General features: G+C 47.9%; 1 protein-coding gene across 1 annotated transcript; it reads left to right on the top strand.

Annotated features, from left to right (window-relative positions):
* Positions 1-309: 309 nt before the first annotated feature.
* On the top strand, positions 310-16,677 carry LOC120991858 (probable N-acetyltransferase CML1). The gene is given in 3 exon segments (XM_040420607.1): positions 310-315; positions 15,913-16,293; positions 16,295-16,677. Coding segments are annotated over 2 exon segments (672 nt in total). The 5' UTR covers positions 310-315; positions 15,913-15,918; the 3' UTR covers positions 16,592-16,677.
* Positions 16,678-22,031: the final 5,354 nt, after the last annotated feature.

Here is a 22,031-nt window from a genome sequence, read left to right as displayed (position 1 = left end):
CCTGATCGTATACACACACTGGATGTTTTAAAGCACGTTATTTCAAACAATTTAGGAATGTTAGCTGATTTATGCCCTTTATGGATTAAAACCCGACTCTGCGTCAACTACGTAATTTTCCATGGGAGTTTTGCCATGGATCCCCCTCCGGCATGCCACAGTCCAGGTGTTAGTCCCCTTGAAACAACTTTTCCATCACTATGGTGGCCAAAAGAGTCCCTGCGGGTTTTAAAATTCACCTGCCTATTGAAGTCTATGGCGGATCGCCCGGAAAATGTTATGTTCGCAACATCTCTAACGCAGACTACTCCCAGGGTACGTACTACTTGTAGGGTATGGGACAGGGACCCCCAGGGGGGCCTATTATCGAGTGACTGCTGCAGGGTCGTCCTCTGGAGCAGAAAGTGCAGCAGGGGGCATTCTGTAGTATGGGGAGAGACCTGGATGACTTCACGCAGCACCTGTGTGCGGTTCATATTCACTTCTGATTGTCGATAATCAAGAAGGCGACAATCGCAAACAGACGCGAACAGTGAGGCCCCCTGCAGCGGGGGCACGCCATCATGGGGCTGGACGTTTGGCTGCGAGGGGTCAGATCCGCACCAGTCTGCCGTTTTCGCCCCCCTGCGGTATGTACGGTGTGACAACCACTAGGCAGCGTGTTACAATGTGTCTCCTCAACATAGAAAACTGCAACACCAAGAGGGAAAAGGCGTGGGATTACGTAAACCGACGGACAGGTTAATCATATGCAAATGTTAGAAAATGGAAACAAAATATTCAAAACATCTCGATTTATTCAGAATGGAGTGTGAGCGCCACATGTAGAAATCCACGCACTAAGGCCGCGTTCACATCACCGCTTCATTTTCCGTTCTTCTGATCCGTGAGAAGAACATAAAAAAATGGATCCTGTAAAAAAACGCAGCGCAGTATCCGTTTTTTTTTATTTATTTTTTTATTCTTCTGACGGATAAGAAGAACGGAAAAATAGCGGTGATGTGAACTCCCCCTTACTTACCTTGGCATGTGACCAGTGAGGTTATCAATGGTCGTCTGAGGAATGTTCTGCCAGGCTGGATACACCGAGGCAAAGGGATCGGCAAAGTGCTATGCAGGACGCTCATTGACTTTGCCCGGAAGAGAGGCTGCGAGGCCGTGGTCCTGAGCACCACGTTACCACAGAGGAACGCCACCATAATGTACGAGAAGCTCGGGTTCAGGCAGACGCACTTCAGGGTCCTGGCCTATAAGTATGACATCCCAGCATAATGGTGGTCCTGGAGTAGGAATCTGATTGACTTCAGCCTCGATGGTTTCTCACCGCAGACTTATCTCAGGAATAACGGTATTACATAAATAAATATTTCATCTTTCGTCCTTGGAGTTCATCGCTCCGTATTTCTTCATTAAGTGTAGTTTTTGGGTTGTGGAGATGTGATATGGTTTAACCCAAGTGGGTAGCACCACCATGGATAATCCATAAGTTTAGGGCTCTTTTGATGATAGTGAGATGTTTGTTTTCTCCCCAACACTCTCAAATATCGTGATCCATAATCAACACCAATCCCATCCTGAAGCTGGGGAACTCTGGACTTTATGGACATGGCTCTGGGCCACCATGCAGAAAACATTCGGTCGGAGGCCTGAGAACGACTGCTGGAGATAACAGGTGTCAGGACTCCATCTGTCCAGAAAGAGGGTGTAGGTGTAGGGTTCGGAGAGACCACTGTCAGCCAGTGGGACACTGAGGGTGATGAGACTCTGCAGCAGAAGGTAGATGGCCCTAAGACAAAACTGAGCCCGGACACACTCCTCATGTGAACAGGGAGGGACTCGGAGAGTGAGAAGATCCTGCCACCATGGTCTTACAGATGTGTAACCGTTAAGTAGTGGTGCCTCTGCTTGTTAGACGTTAACCCACAAAGATAAGTGTCGGGAAACCAGGTTTTCTGATGTTCTTGCACTCTGGTCACTCATGGGATGCACCACAAACATCACAACGTCAGCCAGGAAACAGTGCAACAGCCAAAGTGACCTGCAAAGCCGACCACCGTCAGGAGAGAAAACATCCGCTCTCACATCCCCTTCTATCTCCAGTTCCTATGCTTACCATAATTACATTATTTATCCTGATGATGGGTGACATCCTTTATTATACTCCAGAGCTGCACTCACTATTCTGCAGTCACTGTGTACATACATTACTTATCCTGTACTGATCCTGAGTTACATCCTGTATTATACTCCAGAGCTGCACTCACTATTCTGCTGGTGCAGTCACTGTGTACATACATTACTTATCCCGAGTTCCATCCTGTATTATACTCCAGAGCTGCACTCACTATTCTGCTGGTGCAGTCACTGTGTACATTACATTACTTATCCTGTACTAGTCTTGAGTTACATCCTGTATTATACTCCAGAGCTGCACTCACTATTCTGCTGGTGCACTCACTGTGTACATTACATTACTTATCCTGTACTAGTCCTGAGTTACATCCTGTATTATACTCCAGAGCTGCACTCACTATTCTGCTGGTGCAGTCACTGTGTACATACATTACATTACTTATCCTGTACTGATCCTGAGTTACATCCTGTATTATACTCCAGAGCTTCACTCACTATTCTGCTGGTGCAATCACTGTGTACATACATTACTTATCCTGAACTGATCCTGAGTTACATCCTGTATTATACTCCAGAGCTGCACTCACTATTCTGCTGGTGCAGTCACTGTGTACATACATTACTTATCCTGTACTGATCCTGAGTTACATCCTTTATTATACTCCAGAGCTGCACTCACTATTCTGCTGGTGCAGTCACTGTGTACATACATTACTTATCCTGTACTGATCCTGAGTTACATTCTGTATTATACTCCAGAGCTGCACTCACTATTCTGCTGGTGCAGTCACTGTGTACATACATTACTTATCCTGTACTGATCCTGAGTTACATCCTGTATTATACTCCAGAGCTGCACTCACTATTCTGCTGGTGCAGTCACTGTGTACATACATTACTTATCCTGTACTGATCCTGAGTTACATCCTGTATTATACTCCAGAGCTGCACTCACTATTCTGCTGGTGCAGTCACTGTGTACATACATACATTACTTATCCTGTACTGATCCTGAGTTACATCCAGTATTATACTCCAGAGCTGCACTCACTATTCTGCTGGTGCAGTCACTGTGTACATACATTACTTATCCTGTACTGATCCTGAGTTACATCCTGTATTGTACTCCAGAGCTGCACTCACTATTCTGCTGGTGGAGTCACTGTGTACATACATTACTTATCCTGTACTGATCCTGAGTTACATCCTGTATTGTACTCCAGAGCTGCACGCACTATTCTGCTGGTGCAGTCACTGTGTACATACATTACTTATCCTGTACTGATCCTGAGTTACATCCTGTATTATACTCCAGAGCTGCACTCACTATTCTGCTGGTGCAGTCACTGAGTACATACATTACTTATCCTGTACTGATCCTGAGTTACCTCCTGTATTATACTCCAGAGCTGCACTCACTATTCTGCTGGTGCAGTCACTGTGTACATACATTACTTCTCCTGTACTGATCCTGAGTTACATCCTGTATTATACTCCAGAGCTGCACTTACTATTCTGCTGGTGCAGTCAGTGTGTACATACATTACTTATCCTGTACTGATCCTGAGTTACCTCCTGTATTATACTCCAGAGCTGCACTCACTATTCTGCTGGTGCAGTCACTGTGTACATACATTACTTATCCTGTACTGATCCTGAGTTACATCCTGTATTATACTCCAGAGCTGCACTTACTATTCTGCTGGTGCAGTCACTGTGTACATACATTACGTATCCTGTACTGATCCTGAGTTACATCCTGTATTATACTCCAGAGCTGCACTCACTATTCTGCTGGTGCAGTCACTGTGTACAGTCGTGGCCAAAAGTTTTGAGAATTTCATAAATATTGAAAATTGGAAAAGTTGCTGCTTAATTTTTTATAAGAGCAATTTGCATATACTCTAGAATGTTATGAAGAGTGATCAGATGAATTGCATAGTCCTTCTTTGCCATGGAAATTAACTTAATCCCCCAAAAAACTTTCCACTGCATTTCATTGCTGTTATTAAAGGACCTTCTGAGATCATTTCAGTAATCGTCTTGTTAACTCAGGTGAGAATGTTGACGAGCACAAGGCTGGAGATCATTATGTCAGGCTGATTGGGTTAAAATGGCAGACTTGACATGTTAAAAGGAGGGTGATGCTTGAAATCATTGTTCTTCCATTGTTAACCATGGTGACCTGCAAAGAAACGCGTGCAGCCATCATTGCGTTGCATAAAAATGGCTTCACAGGCATGGATATTGTGGCTACTAAGATTGCACCTCAATCAACAATTTATAGGATCATCAAGAACTTCAAGGAAAGAGGTTCAATTCTTGTTGAGAAGGCTTCAGGGCGTCCAAGAAAGTCCAGCAAGCGCCAGGATCGTCTCCTAAAGAGGATTCAGCTGCGAGATCGGAGTACCACCAGTGCAGAGCTTGCTCAGGAATGGCAGCAGGCAGGTGTGAGAGCATCTGCATGCACAGTGAGGCAAAGACTTTTGGAAGATGGCCTGGTGTCAAGAAGGGCAACAAAGAAGCAACTTTTCTCCAAAAAAAACATCAGGGACAGATTGATCTTCTGCAGAAAGTATGGTGAATGGACTGCTGAGGACTGGGGCAAAGTCATATTCTCCGATGAAGCCTCTTTCCGATTGTTTGGGGCATCTGGAAAAAGGCTTGTCCGGAGAAGAAAAGGTGAGCGCTACCATCAGTCCTGTGTCATGCCAACAGTAAAGTATCCTGAGACCATTCATGTGTGGGGTTGCTTCTCATCCAAGGGAGTGGGCTCACTCACAATTTTGCCCAAAAACACAGCCATGAATAAAGAATGGTACCAAAACACCCTCAAACAGCAACTTCTTCCAACAATCCAACAACAGTTTGGTGAAGAACAATGCATTTTCCAGCACGATGGAGCACCGTGCCATAAGGCAAAAGTGATAACTAAGTGGCTCGGGGACCAAAACGTTGACATTTTGGGTCCATGGCCTGGAAACTCCCCAGATCTTAATCCCATTGAGAACTTGTGGTCAATCCTCAAGAGGCGGGTGGACAAACAAAAACCCACTAATTCTGACAAACTCCAAGAAGTGATTATGAAAGAATGGGTTGCTATCAGTCAGGAATTGGCCCAGAAGTTGATTGAGAGCATGCCCAGTCGGATTGCAGAGGTCCTGAAAATGAAGGGCCAACACTGCAAATACTGACTCTTTGCATAAATGTCATGTAATTGTCGATAAAAGCCTTTGAAACGTATGAAGTGCGTGTAATTATATTTCACTACATCACAGAAACAACTGAAACAAAGATCTAAAAGCAGTTTAGCAGCAAACTTTGTGAAAACTAATATTTGTGTCATTCTCAAAACTTTTGGCCACGACTGTACATACATTACTTATCCTGTACTGATCCTGAGTTACATCCTGTATTATACTCCAGAGCTGCACTCACTATTCTGCTGGTGCAGTCACTGTGTACATACATACATTACTTATCCTGTACTGATCCTGAGTTACATCCTGTATTATACTCCAGAGCTGCACTCACTATTCTGCTGGTGCAGTCACTGTGTACATACATTACTTATCCTGTACTGATCCTGAGTTACATCCTGTATTGTACTCCAGAGCTGCACTCACTATTCTGCTGGTGGAGTCACTGTGTACATACATTACGTATCCTGTACTGATCCTGAGTTACATCCTGTATTAAACTCCAGAGCTGCACTCACTATTCTGCTGGTGCAGTCACTGTGTACATACATTACTTATCCTGTACTGATCCTGAGTTACATCCTGTATTATACTCCAGAGCTGCACTCACTATTCTGCTGGTGCAGTCACTGTGTACATACATTACTTATCCTGTACTGATCCTGAGTTACATCTTGTATTATACTCCAGAGCTGCACTCACTATTCTGCTGGTGCAGTCACTGTGTACATACATTACTTATCCTGTACTGATCCTGAGTTACATCCTGTATTGTACTCCAGAGCTGCACTCACTATTCTGCTGGTGCAGTCACTGTGTACATACATTACTTATCCTGTACTGATCCTGAGTTACATCCTGTATTATACTCCAGAGCTGCACTCACTATTCTGCTGGTGCAGTCACTGAGTACATACATTACTTATCCTGTACTGATCCTGAGTTACCTTCTGTATTATACTCCAGAGCTGCACTCACTATTCTGCTGGTGCAGTCACTGTGTACATACATTACTTCTCCTGTACTGATCCTGAGTTACATCCTGTATTATACTCCAGAGCTGCACTTACTATTCTGCTGGTGCAGTCACTGTGTACATACATTACTTATCCTGTACTGATCCTGAGTTACATCTTGTATTATACTCCAGAGCTGCACTCACTATTCTGCTGGTGCAGTCACTGTGTACATACATTACTTATCCTGTACTGATCCTGAGTTACATCCTGTATTGTACTCCAGAGCTGCACTCACTATTCTGCTGGTGCAGTCACTGTGTACATACATTACTTATCCTGTACTGATCCTGAGTTACATCCTGTATTATACTCCAGAGCTGCACTCACTATTCTGCTGGTGCAGTCACTGAGTACATACATTACTTATCCTGTACTGATCCTGAGTTACCTTCTGTATTATACTCCAGAGCTGCACTCACTATTCTGCTGGTGCAGTCACTGTGTACATACATTACTTCTCCTGTACTGATCCTGAGTTACATCCTGTATTATACTCCAGAGCTGCACTTACTATTCTGCTGGTGCAGTCAGTGTGTACATACATTACTTATCCTGTACTGATCCTGAGTTACATCCTGTATTATACTCCAGAGCTGCACTCACTATTCTGCTGGTGCAGTCACTGTGTACATACATTACTTATCCTGTACTGATCCTGAGTTATATCCTGTATTATACTCCAGAGCTGCACTCACTATTCTGCTGGTGCAGTCACTGTGTACATACATTACTTATCCTGTACTGATCCTGAGTTACATCCTGCATTATACTCCAGAGCTGCACTCACTATTCTGCTGGTGCAGTCACTGAGTACATACATTACTTATCCTGTACTGATCCTGAGTTACATCCTGTATTATACTCCAGAGCTGCACTCACTATTCTGCTGGTGCAGTCACTGTGTACATACATTACTTCTCCTGTACTGATCCTGAGTTACATCCTGTATTATACTCCAGAGCTGCACTCACTATTCTGCTGGTGCAGTCACTGTGTACATACATTACTTATCCTGTACTGATCCTGAGTTACATCCTGTATTATACTCCAGAGCTGCACTCACTATTCTGCTGGTGCAGTCACTGTGTACATACATTACTTATCCTGTACTGATCCTGAGCTTTACAGTAAGACACGGAGGCTCCTATTGCTATCTCCTTCTTTACTGTCCACCAATAGCAGCAAAGAAAAATTTACATAACATAGCGTAACCATAGTAACATCCCCTCCCCTCATAGTCCATATAACAGACGGCTCCTCCTATAGATCCTCCTCTTTCTTTGCTGCTGCCACCAAGATAAGTACTCATTTTGGCAGCTCCTGTGTCTATATTTTGCATTCTATTTGTATTGCTGTTTATTGGTCACCTGCTGTTATCACACGCTTCTGCTAGCGTTTATCATACTGCGCTTTGCTTGGGACTAGTTCCCTGCGCCCATCGCTTTGCTGTTTTCATTTTCCTAACGTTATTGGGTCCGTTTTTCCTCCCCATAGGTTCCGCTTCTAGCGGTTTCACTGTGCACCATTATAGTGTTCTATTGCAGGTTCCATCTTACCTCCATCGGCGCAGCGCTTCCCGCGCTCTCCTCGGTCTTTTCCTATGGCCGTGTGATCTCGCGAGATCCCGGCGGCCATATTGGTGCTCCATTGGCCGTCTCCCGCTTGTTCTCGCGGGATTTCGGCGGCCATTTTAGTTTCTTCTGCTTTCTTCCCGCCGGGTCTCGCGTGACTTCGGCGGCGTTTCCTGTTTCGCCGCATCCGTCCTGCGATACAGTCGCCTGCTCCGGCGCTCCTCTACATCGGGTGACTAACCCTGTTTACCTTCCCTACGCTGTTTGCCCTGCTATATAGCCTCTCCCCGGTCTATTTGGTTCTCCTATATTCCCACCTTAGCCCAGTGTAGCCAGTATCTACCATCAGGCATATATATATAGGGATTGATTCGTATTTTCTATCATGCCTCTATCCGATCCTACCCCTGAGGCCTCTGCACCTTCATCCCCTGGGAGGGAGGCCCATATTGGGGTTGACATCCAGGCAGTAGTGCTGCAGCGCTCTGTCTCGGCCGCAATCACTGCTGCTATGGACTCCATGTCCTCTGTGCTGTCTCAGACGATAGCACAGGCACTGGCTGGTCACCCTGTTTCAGGGTCTGTGCAGCCTGCGGTCCCCTCAGCTCAGCAACCTCCTATGAATAGTCCTGTGTCACAGGAACAATTGACTGGTGCGCCTCCGGCCACCCTTGAACACGCGCATAGATCGCGTAAGAGAGCCTTTCCGCGCCAGGCAGAACGGGCGCGGCCTTGGAAATGCGCTAGAGCGCAACAATTAAGCGATTCTGACGCCGAGAACGGGTCAGATGAGGAGGCTTTTGCTGAGGCTAGTGCTGATTCTGAGGAAGAAACGCATTCGGGGCCCAGTGCCCCCCACTGCCCCACTCCTTCCACTTCTCAAGTGAAGGATTCCTCTGCTTTGGTTACTCCGGCTTCTTCCCTGGTTGACTCTTTGGGAGATCCCATGTTTGACCCTAACGCCCTCCACCATCCCAGATCAGCGGAGTGGCTGCTGACAGACCATGTTGGCAAATACCTGGAGTACTGGGTCCGCCGCCCCCTTAGCAAGGAGGTGCGCAATAAGATGAAGGCGGAATGCCCTAGACTCATTGTACCTAATAAGGTATGTGACACCCCTGTGGTTGATCCTAAGGTCACACAATTTCTTGCCAAGTCCGGCTGGAATCCCCGTAAGGGGTTAGACTCAGCTCTGCGTAGCTGTCAGGACAAGCTCCTGGATGTATTTCGTCCTCTGGCCAAATTGTTTGAGATGGCTGAGAATGCCAGATCTGAGGGGTCCCCTATTGACCCAGAGGAAATGAGAGGCTGGATCCAGCGAGCGATCTGCATCGCTGGCAATGCCAACTCCTCTCTAGCAATCGAGAGGAGAAAGGCAATTCTATTTAAAATAGATCCGAAATTGGCCAACCTGGCCCTGACTGAAGCAGGCGCAGATGCCCAGGGTCATCTTTTTGGCGACTCCTTTATCAAGGATTTGAGCCGGTTTGTGGGAGCATTTACTGCCCTAGATAAGGCCCAATCTTCAATTAGGAGAGTATTCCAGGGACGGGTCTCCACCAGGGTCGGCAGTAGTAGGGGCCGCCTGTCCGGCCGTTCCAATTTTCAAGCCCGCAACGCGGGCAGAGGCTCCTTCCATCAACGCCCCGCCTTCCAGGAACAGAGGTATCCATCCCCTTTCTTCCCTGCCAGAGGTGGACAATGGCGTGGCAGATCCTACAGAGGGAATCAGTCTTCTTGACGTCCTTTCGGTAAGTCCTCCCCCAATGGGGGCTTCTTTGGATCATTGCATAGGGGGCAGACTCCTTCATTTTTCCCCTGCTTGGGCGGCAATAACATCCGACCCTTGGATTCTAACCACTATAGGAGGCTTCCACGTGGAGCTCGTGGGGTCGCCGGACCAGATTCCACCCCCTCCCACCTCCCTGCTGTCTCGCCCCGACACCGCGCTGGTAGACCTAGAACTCACTTCCCTCTACCACAAGCGGGCGATCGAGAGGGCCCCGCCATACACGAAAGGGGTCGTCAGCTCTATCTTTCTGGTCCAGAAGAAAGGGGGTCAGATGCGCCCAGTTATCAATTTGCGGGCTCTGAATGCGATTGTCCGCTATCGCCACTTCAAGATGGAGGGCATCCATCTACTCCGAGATCTCCTTATGCCGAGCGATTGGTTTGTAAAACTAGACCTCCAGGACGCTTACTTGACAGTCCCCATGTCCGCCCCCTCCAGGGACTTGCTGCGTTTCCTGTGGAAGGGAGAGATCTGGCGGTTCTCTTGTCTCCCTTTCGGCCTTTCCTCAGCACCGCGGTGTTTCACGAAACGAATGCGTCCGGTTGTGGCCTGGCTCCGCAGTCGTGGGGTCCGCCTCATAATATACCTGGACGACATTCTTGTCATGCATCAGTCGGCCTCGACTCTGCTGATACATCTCCGCTGGACGACGGACTTTCTATCCCGTCTCGGTTTTCTCGTCAACCACGAGAAGTCGTGCTTGGTACCATCGCAGAGGATGGAGTTTTTGGGCTTTACCGTAGATTCGGTGTCGGAATCACTCTCTCTACCCGCGACGAAGCTGCGTGCCATACGCAAGGAACTCAGACATACCCTGACTATGCCTCGGTTGTCCCTACGCCATCTGGCCAGGATCATCGGCCTCCTCGCCTCTTCGATCCAAGCGGTGTTTCCAGCCCCTCTACACTACAGGGCCCTTCAGCGCTTGAAGATAGCGCACCTTCGCTCTGGCGCTGCGTTCGCAGACACTCTGACCCTGGACCTGGAATTGCGGGAAGAGATCGCGTGGTGGATCGACAACCTGGAAGCGTGGAACGGCAGGGCGATATTCGGTTTACAACCCGAGTTCACTGTCGAGTCGGATGCCAGTCTTCACGGCTGGGGTGCCCACTGCAACGGGATCTCCACGGGCGGCCGATGGTCCACAGAGGAGGCACGACTTCATATCAACGCGTTGGAACTTCTTGCCGCTTCCTTTGCAATTCGGAGTTTCACCAACGGGATGGCTCAGGCGTGCATTCGTTTGCGGATGGACAATGTGTCCGCGGTGCGCTACATCAACCGGTTGGGAGGTACGCGCTCGGCTACCTTGGCTCGGTTGGCGAAAGATTTCTGGTCTTTTTGTCTCTCCAGGGAGGTCATGGTTCAAGTGGAATATCTCCCGGGACTCCAAAACAGTCGGGCGGATTGGGGCTCTCGTTACCTTACGGACAGCATCGATTGGATGCTGGCACCAGAGACCTTTTCCGAGTTATCCAGGAACTGGGGTCCTTTTGCTATAGACCTATTTGCCTCACGTCTCAACACCCAACTTCCACGGTTTTTCAGCTGGCGCCCGGATCCGGCGCCAGAGGCAGTGGACGCGTTCCTTCAACCCTGGTCCGGTCCGCTGATGTATGCATTTCCGCCATTTGCTATGATCCCGAGGATGATGTTACACGTTCGTCGTCAGCTGGCCGAGCTGGTGGTGGTGGTCCCTTTCTGGGGGACTCAAGCTTGGTTTCCGTCTTTACTGGGTCTCCTGATAGATGTTCCTTTTCTTCTCCCGATTCGGGTGGATCTCCTCCAGGACCCTCAGGGATTGCACCACCCGCTCCTGCTGGAAGGATCCCTGCGGTTGATAGCTTGCCGGATCTCAGGACTCCTGGAGAAGTCGGCGATGTTTCGGAGGCAACTATACGCCTTTTGGACAACGCGTGGGCTCCCGTCACCAGAAAATCTTATCGGGCAGCCTGGCGATCTTGGTCTGGTTGGTGCGTGGAACGGGACTTGGATCCCGTTTCGGCCCCTGTGACCCATCTTTTAGATTTTCTTACTTCCCTTTTCGAAGCGGGTAAGGCTTATCGGACAATTAATTTGTTCAGGTCCGCTATTTCGTCTACGCATCAGGGTTTTGATGGTGTCCCTGCGGGCCAGCACCCTTCCTTATGTAGTCTGCTTCGTGGTTCCCGCATGTCTCGTCCTCCCAGGCCTCGCTTTACCACGACTTGGGACGTGTCTTCGGTTCTGTCTTTTTTGTCCAATTGGCCAGGTAACCCGAATCTCACGTTGCGGCAGTTGTCTGCCAAGTTATTGGTTCTCTTTTGCCTGATATCCTGCAAGCGGGTCTCGGATGTTCGGGCGCTTGATCACGACGCCAGATCATTTACTCCAGAAGGGGTCACCTTCAATATATCCAGACGTACGAAGACCAACATTAGGTCGGTCTCTTATCCATCTTTTCCATCTTCGCCGGCTCTTTGCCCGGTGGCTTGTTTGAGGGAGTATGAGTCCCGGACGCGTACTTACCGATCGTCTTCGGTTCCTCAGCTCTTCCTGTCCATTCGGCATCCGTTCGGTCCTGTGTCCAGCCCTACTTTGGCGCGCTGGATGAAGTGGGTTATGTCGTTAGCAGGAATTGATACCTCCATATTTACCGCTCATTCCGCTAGGGGCGCTTCGGCTACCGCCTTGGCCGTTTCGGGGGCACGGTTGGAGGATATTCTACGTCTTGCGGACTGGTCTTCAGCTTCAACATTCAGGGAGTATTATTTTAGACCACCTCCACATTTGTTTTCTGCTGTTATTGCTCAACTTTAAACTTAGCAATAGGAGCCTCCGTGTCTTGCTGTAAAACTAGGTGATTTTCCTAGTCTATGACGGAAAGTCATGGTTTTATTAAAGACACGGAGGCGAGTATTGCCCACCCTAGGGTTCCCTCCCTTATGATGTATTTTTCGGTAGTTTTCAGTCTGATTTGCATGCTATGTCTGCATTAATGGCTTACGATGTTTCTTCTGGCAGGCTCGCGTATGACTTGCGATGTATTCTCCTGCCCATTGCTTAATCTGTTTATTACTTTCAGGAGGAAGTTGATTCGCTTCGGGCTTCAGTTGCTCTGTTCCGGTTATAGCCATGTTGGCTTTAAATAAAGATGTTCCAGTGATCTGAGCTGATGGTATTCGTTGGGATGTTCCGGTGGTTCCGTGCTGGTCGTTTCCCGATTCAAGGTTCCGGTTTCGTGTTCGGTGGTTCAGGTCATGGTGTCAGGCTCGTAAAGAAAGAGGAGGATCTATAGGAGGAGCCGTCTGTTATATGGACTGTGAGGGGAGGGTGATGTTACTATGGTTACGTTATGTTATGTAAACTTTTCTTTGCTGCTATTGGTGGACAGTAAAGAAGGAGATAGCAATACTCGCCTCCGTGTCTTTAATAAAACCATGACTTTCCGTCATAGACTAGGAAAATCACCTAGTTACATTCTATATTATACTCCAGAGCTGCACTCACTATTCTGCACTGTTTATGATGAGCCTGTTCTTCAGATTTCAGGGTGTGGATGGTTAATAATTTGCTATCTACAATATAATCTTTTTGTTATATAACATGAACTTAGTCCAAGGTGCGGAAGTCGGCAGATGCTCACAGATGCTCACAGATATCCTGCGGGGCCCGGGCACTGATATGGTAGGATGGTATTTTTACTTATATTCCAGGTTGATATAATGCGGTATGTAGAGCGCATACAGTGCGGTGCAGAGTGACATCATCAATAAAAGTCCTCAGATGGACAATCAGGAGGAAGTATTGGAGCTGCTGCGTTGACCTTCCGACAGCGGAAGGGGAAAAAAGAGTGAAGGGGAAAAGGAAGAGAGGAAAAAGGGGGGTGTGGAGGGGGGGGGGTTAGTAACCTTAACTTAAAGAGGACCTCTCCCCGCTCCTGACAGGTCTGTGTTAATAGCTGCATGCATTCCCCATAAAATACCAATTCTGGAGCCTCTGTTCATATGGCTCTATGCCATTCCTCTGTTATTTCTACTAGAAGTTATGAATGACTTGCTAGCAGTCTGCAGTAAGGGCACAGCGGGGAGGTAGGGGGGGGGGGGGTCCCTGCACAAACTGACTCTATCAGTGCTGCCATTTACAGACTGTGCAGGGACACCCCTTCCCCCACCCGACAGTTTATTCATAACTTCTAGTAGAAATAACAGAGGAATGGTACAACATAGAGCCATAAGAATAGAGAGAGAGAGAGATTATTACACAGAGGGGCCCGGGGCTAGTGTGGGGACCGGAGATTATTACACAGAGGGGCCCGGGGCTAGTGTGGGGACCGGCAAGAAAAAAGCAGCTAAGTAAGGAAAAACGAGTGGCCATCATTACTTTAAGAAATGAAGGTCAGTCAGTCAGCCGAAAAATTGGGAAAACTTTGAAAGTAAGGGCTATTTGACCATGAAGGAGAGTGATGGGGTGCTGCGCCAGATGACCTGGCCTCCACAGTCACCGGACCTGAACCCAATCGAGATGGTTTGGGGTGAGCTGGACCGCAGAGTGAAGGCAAAAGGGCCAACAAGTGCTAAGCATCTCTGGGAACTCCTTCAAGACTGTTGGAAGACCATTTCAGGGGACTACCTCTTGAAGCTCATCAAGAGAATGCCAAGAGTGTGCAAAGCAGTAATCAAAGCAAAAGGTGGCTACTTTGAAGAACCTAGAATATGACATATTTTCAGTTGTTTCACACTTGTTTGTTATGTATATAATTCCACATGTGTTAATTCATAGTTTTGATGCCTTCATAGTCATGAAAATAAAGAAAACTCTTTGAATGAGAAGGTGTGTCCAAACTTTTGGTCTGTACTGTATATATATATATATATATATATATATATATTTATCAGAGTTCAAATCACCCCTCTTTCCCCAAAATCAAAATACGTAATCAATAAAAAAATTACTATTAAAATATAACAATATTTATTCCCTTCAGCAAATGGCGCAATGAAAAAAAAAATGGCCAATTTGCCTTTTTTTGTCACTTTACCTTCCTCCCAAAAATCTGAGAAAAAGTGATCAAAAAGTCACAAACATTTAAAAATGGTATCACTGAAAAGTACAAGTTGCCCCACAGAGAAGGAGCCCTCGTACATCTCAGTACAGAGAACCACAAAAAAGTTATAGAGGTCAGAATATGGCGATGAAAAGAAATAAAACAGATTTATTTTTTTCAGTATTAAAATGCAAGAAAAACTTAGCATGTGTTATCGCTGTAATCGTATTGACCTGGAGATTTAAAGTAACAGGTCAATTTTACCACATAGGGAAAGCCTTAAATTAAAAACCGATGAAACTGTGGCAGAATTCAGTTTTTTCCCCCCAATTCCATCCTATTTGGAATTTTTTTTCCAGCTCCCCACTACATCATTTGCAATATTAAATGGTACCATTTAGAAAATACAACTTGTTCCACACAAAATAAGCCCTCATACGGCTATGTGAATGGAAAAATAAAAAAAGTTAGGGCTCTGGAAAGGAGGGGAGAGAAAAACAAAAACGCAAAAACAGAAAATCACAAGGTCTTCTAAGGGTTCATGTTCTCAAAATTATATGTTGTGTTGAAAAATTTCTGCTCCACAGATATATCCTAAAAGTATGATCGATCCCTGAATGCAAATGAAGAGCGACCACAATTAAAGGGGTGTTCCCATCTGATACAGTGGGGGCACATCGCTAGGATATGTCTCCATTGTCTGATAGGTGCGGGTCCCACGAGAACGGAGCTGGGAAGGTGGTGGCCTGTTTGCGTGGCCACCGCTCCCATTCATTTCTATGGGGCATACGGAAATAGCTGGGCCAGTGCTGCGCTATTTTTGGGGGCCCCATAGAAATGAAGGGAGGATGGCTGCACATGCGCAGTGCTCCCTCCAGAACTTTTGAGACTCAGTTCTCTGTGTAGGTGCCGGTCCCAGCGGTGGAACCCGCACCTATCACACAATGGGGGCATATCCTTATGATATGCCCCCATTGTCTGAGATTGGAATACCCCTTTAAGTTAAAGCCAAGTCCCTACTGTATACAATGAACTGGGAATTCATGGGGTGTAATCAAAATATTCTCCGTCCTAAAGGAGATTTCACTGTAGACATTTACAAGAACATAATTTCTGTCTTCTGTATCATCCAAAACCAGCGTCCTAATTCATGGTTCCCTTCCTTTTGCAGGCAAACATGTCTGACTACCAGATCAGGCTTTACAAGGACTCGGACTATGAGAGGGTCCGAGAGATCTTTGCTAATGGCATGAAAGAACATTCCACCAAAGCTTTCCATATTTCGCTCCGTCTCCCACGTATCTGGATCTTTTTGCTACTGATGTTCCTTCTTCTCTTCTGTATCACTGGGTCATTCCTGATGTCCGTTCTAGCTGTGATCATTAACATAGGGCTCTTATTTTGCCTCCATAAGCTCATCTACACGACCTATGCCAGCTACTGTCTAAAAGACGACATGTTGGATATACAAAAATATTATCTCCAGCGAGACGGTTACTGCTTCTGGGTAGTAGAGTCATCAGGAGAGATAGCAGGGATGGTAGCTGCTACCCCCCTCACCAAATCCTGGAGGAGAAAGACAAGTGGAACTCAAGAGGTTGTCAGTTCCTAGAAAACACCGCGGCAAGGGAATTGCTAAGGTCTTGTGCAGGACAGTTATTGACTATGCCCGGAAGAGAGGCTGTGAGGCGGTGGTCTTGGAGACCTCATATCCTCAAGTAGATGCCTGGAAGATGTATGAGAAGATGGGTTTCAAGAGAACGAGAAGCTTCCTTACCCCAGCACTTTTAGGAAGACTCCTCTGCTTCACGATCCTGCTCTACCGGTACGACCTGCCTGTTCCCAGTTGAATTTTTTTATTTTTTTAAGAAGTCTCAAATTCAACGAGGCTCCGATATCACTAATCCTATTCACCCAGCATTAAAATAAATCTGAAACCTTCAGACTTTGTGTTGTCCATAAAGTATGTTATTTTTAAAGGGATTCAAGGATGCGTGTGGGAGATAGGACAATAATCCGGACTGAAGGGAAACATCTGCTTCTTGATTGAGGAAGAATAGGTAGGCTTTATCAAAAAATGTTGGCCAAGAATGTCCTAGTAGCTTGCACCATCCTGTACCTCCTACCACATGCAGATCTATACTTCCTCCATGATAGCTCATCAGGATTTTGCATATTTCTGCCAGCACCTATATTATTTAGGACCATATAGCTCTATTGTGGTCATACTATTTAGCACTGTAGTGGAGGCACTGCAGTTATATAGGAACCATATTTGATCAATGCATGGTTACAGTAGAAAGTACTCTGAAAGTAATATTCTGTATTTTGCCACAGTCCTGAATGAGATGCAGATGCTGCAGCGAGAACCTTCCTCCATTGCTCTGTCTGCTGTAGGCCAACTCCTAGAGATGATCCTCACCCACTTAATTGACTTTCAGAAGAACAAAAGAATGTTGAACGGGGTGAATGGAGAAGAGTGGGATTAGGAGATGTGATTAGATGTGATAAATTGGAGATTTATGTCGATCTCCATATCTCGTCCCTTCTATTCTATTCCTAGACTGTTGTCTTTGCTTCCTATATAGCCCGCTTGTTCCGTGTATTATATACACCCCTCCAGTCCTTCATACACCCCAGGAGTAACACACAACCCTCGCAGATACTTATATATAAAAATAGTTTACTGATAACATAGAGATGACAAAGCAATGGGCATTATACATAAAGATACAGACACTACAAATAACACAGAGGACACCAGCACACACAGCCGCCTCCGTTCCTGCCCTCCCTGGATGCGAAGCAATGAGGCTAATAATGTGTATGTGTATACAGTATATCCAGAGTCCACCAATATACCGTCTACTGGATCTACTCTTCTACCCAACTCACATCCAGTAGCGGACCATTAGTACATGTACATATAGAGACTCATGCATAAACAGCATATATATAATCTACTGGTAATACAATCGCAGACTACAACTATCTATATGCACACATATAAAGTCTCCTGGGATATTATACTTATATACATGCACATATAACCAGATACAGTATATACTTAGATTGCTCCTGAAGTGTTGGGTGGTCCAAGGGGCTGGCAGGAAGAGAGAGAGAACCCGACTCCCAAGTTTCACCTATATGTCCCTGTGTCCCAGCCCCCATCATGGACTACACCCTGTGACCACCCAAATCTCTTCCCAATCTGTTGGCCAAGAGAATGTTGTCCAACTGCTTTTACAATGTGTCCTTCCTGCCTTTGATATGCTAACAAGGGTCACAATGACCAAATGGCTACTGGCCTTACTGATATCACTGAATGGGTGAATACCACTGGATATCAATATACACTATATCCAATTATTAGGCATATTTGTGTGGTCATCAGGCTGAGGTTCTGGCTAAGAGCCATATTTTCTTGTAACGGGATGTCATACAGTAAGAGACCCTATAACGATGTGTTTTGTGGGAACGCTTCATACTGTGGTAGCTGGGATTTAAAATATTCATCCAGGGTAGTGCATGCCAGAGAACGGGTGCTGCTCCAGAGAAATCCTGGAGATGGGAAGAAGAGGTTTGTCACTGTGTACATACATTACATTACTTATCCTGTATTATACTCCAGAGCTGCACTCACTATTCTGCTGGTGCAGTCACTGTGTACATACATTACATTACTTATCCTGTACTGATCCTGTATTATACTCCAGAGCTGCACTCACTATTCTGCTGGTGCAGTCACTGTGTACATACATTACTTATCCTGTACTGATCCTGAGTTACATCCTGTATTATACTCCAGAGCTGCACTCACTATTCTGCTGGTGCAGTCACTGTGTACATACATTACATTACTTATTCTGTATAGCAGGGGTGGCCAACCCGTGGCTCTTCAGCAGCATGCGGCTCCTTGCTTCTTCAAGTACTGCTCTAGCTGTGGAGCCAGGAAGCAGTCAGGCAGGATCACTCTCAACCCCATGCTCAGATCTCTTTTCCTGATCGGGCACCGGGCGGACCACTCCAGAATACAGCCGGAGCTCTGGGTGGTCCGCTCCTGAATACAGCTGGAGCTCTGTGTGGGCCTCTCCTGAATACAGCCAAAGCTTCGGACAGGCCACTCCTGTATACAGCCGGAGCTCCAGAAGGGTCACTCCTGAATACAGCCGGAGCTGTGGGTGGGCCACTCCTGAATACAGCCGGAGTTCTAGGCGGGGTGCTCCTGAATACAGCCAGAGCTCTAAGTGGCCCATTCCTGAATACAGATGGAGCTCCGGGTGGACCACTCCTGAATACAGTTAGAGCTCTGGGTGGGCCACTCCTGGATACAGTCAAATTTCCAGGCGGGCTGCTCCTAAAATAAGCCAGAGCTCTTGGTGGGCCACTACTGAATACAGCTGGAGCTCTTGGTGTGCTGCTCCTGAATACAGCAGAAGCTCTGGGTGGGCTGCTCCTGAATACAGCCAAAGCTCTGGGTGGGCTGCTCCTGAATACAGCAGAAGCTCTGGGTGGGCCGCTCCTGAGTCCTGAATACAGCCAGAGCTTTGGGTGGGCTGCTGCTGAATACAGCCAGAGCTCTTGGTTGGCTGCTCCTGAATACAGCAGAATCTCTGGGTGGGCCGCTCCTGAATACAGCCATAGCTTTGGGTGGGCTGCTCCTGAATACAGCCAGAGCTCTGAGTGGGCCACTCCTGAATACAGCCATAGCTCTGGGTGGGCTGCTCCTGAATACAGCCAGAGCTTTGGGTGAGTTGCTTCTGAATACAGCCAGAGCTCTGGGTGGGCTGCTCCTGAATACAGCCAGTGCTCTGGGTGGGCTGCTCCAGAATACAGCCATAGCTCTGGGTGGGCTGCTGTTGAATACAGCCGAAGCTCTCTGTGGGCTGCTCCTGAATACAGCCAGTGCTCTGGGTGGGCCGCTCCTGAATACAGCCATGGATCTGGGTGGGCTGCTCCTAAATACAGCCATAGCTCTGGGTGGTCCGCTTCTGAATATAGCCAGAGCTCTTGGTTGGCTGCTCCTGAATACAGCTAGAGCTCTGGGTGGGCTTCTCCTGAATACAGCCAGTGCTCTGGGTGGGCCGCTCCTGAATATAGCCAGTGCTCTGGGTGGGCTGCTGCTGAATACAGCCATGGATCTGGGTGGGCTGCTCCTAAATACAGCCATAGCTCTGGGTGGTCCGCTTCTGAATACAGCCATGGATCTGGGTGGGCCACTCCTGAATACAGCCAGAGCTCTTGGTTGGCTGCTCCTAAATACAGCAGAATCTCTGGGTGGGCTGCTTCTGAATACAGCCAGAGCTCTGGGTGGGCTGCTCCTGAATACAGCCAGTGCTCTGGGTGGGCTGCTCCAGAATACAGCCATAGCTCTGGGTGGGCTGCTGTTGAATACAGCCGAAGCTCTCTGTGGGCTGCTCCTGAATACAGCCAGTGCTCTGGGTGGGCCGCTCCTGAATACAGCCATGGATCTGGGTGGGCTGCTCCTAAATACAGCCATAGCTCTGGGTGGTCCGCTTCTGAATATAGCCAGAGCTCTTGGTTGGCTGCTCCTGAATACAGCTAGAGCTCTGGGTGGGCTTCTCCTGAATACAGCCAGTGCTCTGGGTGGGCCGCTCCTGAATATAGCCAGTGCTCTGGGTGGGCTGCTGCTGAATACAGCCATGGATCTGGGTGGGCTGCTCCTAAATACAGCCATAGCTCTGGGTGGTCCGCTTCTGAATACAGCCATGGATCTGGGTGGGCCACTCCTGAATACAGCCAGAGCTCTTGGTTGGCTGCTCCTAAATACAGCAGAATCTCTGGGTGGGCTGCTTCTGAATACAGCCAGAGCTCTGGGTGGGCTGCTTCTGAATACAGCCAGAGCTCTGGGTGGGCTGCTCCTGAATACAGCCATAGCTTTGGGTGGGCTGCTCCTGAATACAGCCATAGCTCTGGGTGGGCTGCTCCTGAATACAGCCATAGCTCTGGGTGGGCTGCTCCTGAATACAGCCATAGCTCTGGGTGGGCTGCTCCTTAATACAGCCATAGCTCTGGATGGGCTGCTCCAGAATACAGCCATAGCTCTGGGTGGGCTGCTGCTGAATACAGCCATGGATCTGGGTGGGCCGCTCCTGAATACAGCCATAGCTCTGGGTGGTCCGCTTCTGAATATAGCCAGAGCTTTGGGTGGGCTGCTCCTGAATACAGCCAGAGCTCTGGGTGGGCTTCTCCTGAATACAGCCATAGCTTTGGGTGGGCTGCTCCTGAATACAGATACAGCCATAGCTCTGGGTGGGCTGCTGCTGAATACAGCCATGGATCTGGGTGGGCTGCTCCTGAATACAGCCATAGCTCTGGGTGGGCGGCTCCTGAATACAGCCGGAGCTCTGGTGTCACGGAACCATGAACCAGACGTACAACAAGAGATAAGTGAAAATAAGAAGGCTTTATTGAAAATAAAGCTGTAAAGCAAAAGTCCAAACGAATGGTGAAACCGAAGCAGAGTCTTTTAGAGGCCAGAGATCAGGAACCAGAAGGGTAGTCAGACGAAGCCAGGATCAGGAACCAGCAGGGTAGTCAGACAAAGCCAGGATCAGGAACCAGAAGCAGCAGCAGTCTTAGAAGCATGTGAACACAGGAGGACCAAGCAAGGAACTGAAGCCACAGACCTCCTATATATATGAGCTAGGCATCCAGCTCCTCCCAGTGGGAAGGAGGAGCCGCAGGGTGGAAGGCTACAAGAAACCCAGAAACCAAGATGGCCGCCAGCACATGTCAAACGAAGGAGAACAGCAAGAAGGTAAGACCATGACAGTACCTCCCCCTCAAGGGCCCCTCCTCCGCGGAGCAAAAAACGGTTTCTGAGGGAAGCGTGCGTGGAAGGCTCGGAGCAAGGCAGGAGCATGGACATCTGCGGAGGGAACCCAGGAACGCTCCTCTGGACCATAACCACGCCAATGGACCAAAAACTGCACCCGACCGCGGACCAGGCGTGAGTCCAGGATATTGCTCACCTCATACTCCTCATGATTGCCCACTCGGACCGGACGAGGCCGAGGAACCGAGGAAGTGAAACGATTACACACCAGTGGCTTCAACAGGGAGACATGAAACACGTTAGAGATCCGCATGCCAGGAGGAAGCGCAAGGGCATAGGCTACCGGGTTTACCCTGCGAAGCACTCGGAAGGGACCAACAAAGCGAGGCGCCAGCTTGGGAGTGGGCACTCGAAGGTTGAGGTTGCGGGTGGACAACCATACACGGTCTCCGACCTGGTAGGAAGGAGCAGGCGCTCGTCTGCGATCAGCC

The sequence above is a fragment of the Bufo bufo genome, chromosome 2 (assembly GCF_905171765.1).
Source record: "Bufo bufo chromosome 2, aBufBuf1.1, whole genome shotgun sequence".
NCBI lineage: Eukaryota > Metazoa > Chordata > Amphibia > Anura > Bufonidae > Bufo > Bufo bufo.
This window is presented reverse-complemented; position numbering and strand designations above follow the sequence as displayed.